This window comes from Rhea americana, unplaced genomic scaffold (genome assembly GCF_003343005.1).
Source record: "Rhea americana isolate MKP2758 unplaced genomic scaffold, rheAme1 scaffold_16, whole genome shotgun sequence".
Classification (NCBI taxonomy): domain Eukaryota; kingdom Metazoa; phylum Chordata; class Aves; order Rheiformes; family Rheidae; genus Rhea; species Rhea americana.
This window is the reverse complement of record NW_028185705.1, coordinates 7,322,348-7,328,187: the sequence shown is the minus strand read 5'-3', so window position 1 is coordinate 7,328,187 and position 5,840 is coordinate 7,322,348. Positions and strand designations below refer to the sequence as shown.

Here is a 5,840-nt window from a genome sequence, read left to right as displayed (position 1 = left end):
AACTGTATTATACATTTAATAAATGAACTGGGATTCATACACCAAAATGGAACATTGTTTTACATAATGAAGTGGACTGTAAAAACACTACTTCTCTCACTAGTAATTTTCTTACCTACAGTATACCAAGTTATACAATATATTTATAGGTTACTTCCAAAATTTTTTTAAACATCTAAATTTTGTATTCCCTTCCCTTGCATTAAAAAATTACATATTAATTACTCTGGAAAGTTTCTGAACTCTGTTTAGCAGCAGATCTCCTTTCTTGATGGTTTCTTGGTACTGCCAATTCTTGCTATCAGGCCTACAATTTATGGAAAAAAATTTAGGTAAGTATATTTTACATCAAGCCACTTATTACAGAAATGTAAGTAAGTGTCATCAAAATACAGAGAATTCAACTGGAGCATCAAAAATAATTTATGGGAATTGATAGCATACCTGTTAGTTTCTACAATCTCATTTACTTTGTCTATTTTGCAGTGCAATCGTCCAGCTGCGATAAATCTTGAAAGTTCCCTAATTAAAGAAAAAAGTTGGTTAAGTAATGATGTTTCATCAAGGAATCACAGGCCTAGCAACACAGAACATGTTACCACAAGATACCATTTTCACCACACTATTTCTGAAGCAACAGCCTATGTATTTTCATAAGGACACCCTCATCTTATTAAAGTTTGAATGTACTGATGTTAAACATGAGCATAATCTGGACACAAAACTTTTAAGTCAGTACTTTTTTTTTCCTCAGGCCAAACTCTTACTTTCACTCAAGAATAAGATTCAGTTCAGCATCAACTACTGTTCAAATTCAAAGGCAGCAGTCAGAGAGCATGCATATTCAGAATTTATTCTGATGTAAAAACCTTCATGCTACTCAATTCATTAAAATCTATTAATAGGCCCTTATTTTTCTAGTAGCTCAAAATAGGCTTTTTTTTTTATTCCTTAATCAACCGGTGATCTACAGTTTTATTTCATGATAAAGATAAGAATTATAATGTTATTAATTAGGACCTGTAATTTACTGAATTATTCTTTTTGATCAGACTAGCAAATACATTAGTTAAAAACTGTAAAATTAGATAGAAAAAAACCACACTTTTAACAATAAGCACAAGCCTTGCAGTAAAAGAAAATATTCATGTGATCTATAGTAAGACAAGTTACAACAACTAGCAAGATATGTGGAAGCAAAAGAACTGGTATGGCTTAGAAACATTTATCTCTGTTAATTAAATGGTATTTAGTTCCTCTTGAAACACCTATTAATTCATTTCTGAATATTTCAAGCAGTATTCATATCTCTACGGTAGAAAATCTAAAACTTCTCTATGAAAGAAGAATGATTCTTGTGAAGGAATTAAAAGGCAGAGGTCCATGTGTAAATGCTAATTTCACGCTTCACATTAGTGTAAAAGCAATGGAGTTAGATAATAAGAACTAGAAAGAGAACTGCAAACTGAGACTGCTATGTACACCTGGTTAAAGTCAAGAGCATCAGATCCTGTCCATCTGTCCTGTACCAGAAAGCAAGCAAAACTATATTAGGAAACCAGTTAGAACTTGTAGGTACATAATTCATAATGCTGCCAAAGATAAGTGTTCCAGCTTTTAGTGTTCTCACAAAACTTTAAGTTTGGCATCACTGTGAATTAAAAATTGTCCTCTAAAAATCTTAACTTTCATAGTTTATGAAGGGCCATAAAAATACAAGTATTAAAAACCTCAAATTATTGATAAAAGACTAATTTCTCATATAGTCTTCAGAATGAAAAAAATACTGGAACAATCATCATTAGTTGAATTATTTTCTCTACTTAAACATGAGACTCATTTAAAAAAATTAGCCAGGCTCTTCCATACAAACATAACTTGGCATGTTTAGAGTCAAATAAAGATTTTAATTTKTAATGAGATTCTGGTAAATAGGTAAAATGTGTAAAGGAATGTTTTTTTTATAAACTTACTTAAAAGAACAGGTAACAACTTACTGATCTATAAATTCTACGCTGACTCCAAATGCTTCTGCCATGTATCCTAATGTCAGTGACCGGTAAGACTCTAGGAGCTGGCTATATGCATGAATTCTCATTTCCCGTACATAGTATCGATAATGAGGTGCAAACAGCCAATCTTTTTTCATCTCTTGCTCTACAATAGCTGAAAAGAAAAGAAATTCAATCTGTAATGTCTGCAAGAAATGTAAAATATCAGTTATGTTAATAGAATACGTAACACCAGTAAATAAGTCATCACGGTGAACATTACTCTATTTGTATGCTTGCATACTTTAGGGTATGAAAGGTATTCTACACTGTACAGAAATAAGTTTATATAATCTATTGTTAGTTCTTTAACTAGAAGCAGCAATAACATGCAAACAATACTATGGCTAAGTTAATTATTTGCATTTTCAGCATGGAATACTTTCAGCATGCATGTGAGCTAGTATCTCTCCTATACTGTAGCAGGACCACCTCACTACAGTTACCACTGGAATCTCTTGTCCCACAGGAATAAAGCAGTGCTGAGACACAAACAGTACTTGGTGTACATCTATTTGAAGAAACATTCTTACCCAAAGCTGGGAAAGGGAGTAAGATCAACTTTCTGGTAGTGGCTCTAAAATTAGTTATAAGGATTGCTAAGCACTGAAGAAGTGACTATTTCTCTTAACACTTCTAGTTCTCAAGCTCATGCTAAAACCAGCAATAGGAAAATTTTGCTCTTAGCTTTTAATCTCATCAGCTCTACTCTTCCACAAAATGGAGGGTTCTTTTTGCTGTTTCTAAACATCTTGTTTTCTGCTATGCTAAATCTCACAGAAGGAAAACAAGCAGTCTGAGACTGGCAAGAACTGGGGAAATTTTTCTGAAAAGCTTTCCCCTCATTTTGCCATTTTACAGAGAAACTGAACTAGAAAGGCTATAGTGACCAACAACTATGAAAATATTTCATTTCTTTTACAGGTTGAGATTTTAGAATTGGAATTACATAATTTAGGGCTCTTAGACTCTTAGACATACAACTTATTTCAAAGATAAAACCTTTCAGAACTTTCCTATTTGACCTGATTCATCAGGTAAGACTGTGCTCCACAACTATTTCAAAAACTTTTCCTCCTTATCAGATGTCATCTCTCATAAGACTCACTACATGTGACCACTTTTTTTTTCCCCCCGACAGAATGTATGAATTCAACAGCAGCAAATTCTTAGTCACTGCTGCCATAAAAAACCCATCAAAACAATAAAACCCTATCATCTATAATTTTCCGTAAGTAACCCTAGTTCTAGGAAGTAGCTGCTCCACAATACTTCTGCATGATACAAAACAAATAGCTATAGCTCCTTAAATGTAGTGTTGTAAGAAGGAACACAGGCTTACCTAATGACTGGAAAAAGGCTGCATAACGGCATTCATAAAGAGAAAAGAGATACTGTCGTACAGCTGGCAAGCTATGCAAAACTTCCAGAATCTCTGCTCCTTTAATAACCTGAAAGCAATCAAACAATGTATTTAAATGCTATTACTTTCAACCAGGACAGGAACAGGTTAAAGAAAGACTGGGTCTGTTTGAACTAGCGTTACCATCTGCATTCCTTACCTTTTCCCTGAGGTCAGGCCTGTCTAATGCAATCATGCTGACATAGACAGTGTATGTTACAAATGTTTTGTAATCCATAAGTTCATAGGATGTGAACGTTGAAACTGTATCAAGAAAGAGCTCCGCTGCTTGTTTGAAATCCCGAATAGCTACACAGTAAAGACCCTGGTACACCTTTAGACGATTTCTCCTGTCCCAGTCTCCTCCTTCTTCTATTAGACTTAAAATAGAACAAAGAGAAATATTTACTTATATTGTTACATAAAACAAGTACAGCAGATGAACTAATGCCATACGAGTAAGGAAAGAGTGCTTAGTTTTCTGTTACAGCTTGTTGAAAAGGTCCAGGCTTCATACACCTGTCGGGGAAATAAAGTGGCTTCCTTTGGACAAGAGAGGCCAGTAGTGTTTGCAGAATGCAAGTTTCAAATGAAAAGAGTTTACAGCCTCTGAAGTTGCAATGATAGGCTTTGAGATGCACATCTAAATACTACTGTCAACCTCAGTCATGGAAACATATTTCTGCTGCTCTTTCTACTAAAATCAAAAGTTGTCTAACTAGCAGTATAGTAAAAAAATTTTCAAATTACCACTGAAACAACTTAACTTTCAAGAATCATACTAACACAATGTTCACGGTTGAAGAGGCAACATACAAAAAATCAGTGCTCAAGGAACATTATAAGAAAATACCTCTGCCTTGGTCTCTCATGGCACCTGCCAAGGGACTGGAAACCTCAGCTTGCTACAGTAACTACGAAGTTCAAAATGTTAAGAGTGCAGACGCTCAAGCCAGCAGTGGAGAAGAGAGAAGGATACCTGCACCCAACCATACTGTACTGAAACAAGGATCTTGCTTCAGAGGAAAAACTGGCACTTCATCAAGCCAACTGCATGGCACTGGCATTGGCTGAATTCACTTGGTATTCCTGCGCTGCTCTTTATTATACAATATAATTACACCAGTTACTCGCCTTCTAACAGCTACAGAGCAGAAAAGTGGGAAGGCAAGCTACACATTCAAATCAAGCCAGCTGCTAGAAAACAGTTGATACAAAATATTCTCTTTTCTTTGCCTCTTCATATAAGAAACAGGAGTAGGAAAATCTCTAGTACACAAGGTAACACCCACCCATGGTTCTTTGATTCTGCCTCATAACCACTCTTAGTCATTTCTTGATAGCAAGGTACTTATCTTCAATTCCTTGTGTTACAATTTGTCCCAAAGTATTTTAGTGCACTCACTCAAACAACCCAAATTGTACCTTTTTGCTTTCTCAATGTTCCGTGTGATGAGGTCATTATCCATATAAAACAAGCCAATCCTTAGAAGATAGAACACGATATCCAGACGGTGTCCCAGCGCCACGGTTTTGTCGTAGGTCTTACGAAACGCAGTCAGAGCTCCTTCCTAACAAGATAAGATTTTCTACTATAAGAATGTTAAAAGTAACTAGAATATTTGCAAATTGTCTATCACAAGTGTTCTCACTGTCTTCCATTGATAGTCATGGCTTTAATAACSAGTGTTACAGTTCTGCAGAAAAACTGACAATCGTAAAGACTCAGAGTCTAAATCCTAAGAAAGCAGTTCCTCAAATAGCTTTTAACCCTAAAGACTGTGAAAATACACACTGTAATTTGAAATTAAAGTGTGTTATGTAATTAGTCTAGAAAGGTTAAAGACGCAAGGTAAGTGAAAATTAACATTTAAAAACAGCAAATAGCTTACTCCTTTGTCACGAGTTTTCTTACAGCCCGCCTGTTTCTTACAAGGTGATTCAAATTTCTGTAATGCTCTCCTCCTGTCTCCCAGGCACGTTAGAGTTGTGCGGCAGAGAAAACTTACTGGAAGTCACCTGGTCTCGGAGGATCACAGCACAACACTTCCGATATGAGCCCGCAGCGCCCATGGACCAACCTTGTCCCCGATCCTGCAGAGGTACTCGGCCTTGGCCATCATCGCGTCGCGGATTTCACTCTCCCCCAGGATCTTCTCAGCGTCCTCTAACTCGTTGTCGAGGCGTTTCAGCTCCTCCTCGTTGGCCTTCTTCATCTTGCCCAGCAGATCCGCGTCCACCTGCCACTCGAGGGACTTGCAGAGCGCCTCGTAGTACGGGGCCATGTCTGCGAGAGAGGAGGGAGGGCTGCGGCGCTTCGCCAGGGCTTGGCGGCGGCACAGCCGGCCCCACCACCCCTCTCCACCGCCCCCCGGCCCCCGAGCCCG

General features: G+C 37.1%; 1 protein-coding gene across 1 annotated transcript; it reads right to left on the bottom strand.

Annotated features, from left to right (window-relative positions):
• On the bottom strand, positions 1-5,773 carry PSMD6 (proteasome 26S subunit, non-ATPase 6). Its single transcript, XM_085300111.1, has 7 exons — positions 5,535-5,773; positions 4,879-5,024; positions 3,614-3,833; positions 3,394-3,502; positions 1,998-2,166; positions 445-522; positions 1-307 (listed from the first exon to the last, which is right to left on the bottom strand). Exons 1-7 carry the CDS (start codon positions 5,736-5,738, stop codon positions 211-213), a joined length of 1,023 nt encoding a protein of 340 aa, XP_085156237.1. The 5' UTR covers positions 5,739-5,773; the 3' UTR covers positions 1-210.
• Between the last annotated feature and the right edge of the window lie 67 nt (positions 5,774-5,840).

Bases quoted from the DNA above. Each gene is read 5' to 3' on its own strand.
- PSMD6 (XM_085300111.1), bottom strand. From the start codon at position 5,738: ATGGCCCCGTACTACGAGGCGCTCTGCAAGTCCCTCGAGTGGCAGGTG. The intron at 3,834-4,878 runs GTACAATTTGGG...TTCTATTTTAAG, and splicing joins AACATTGAGAAAGCAAAAAG to TCTAATAGAAGAAGGAGGAG. The intron at 308-444 runs GTATGCTATCAA...CATAAATTGTAG, and splicing joins GAGATTGTAGAAACTAACAG to GCCTGATAGCAAGAATTGGC.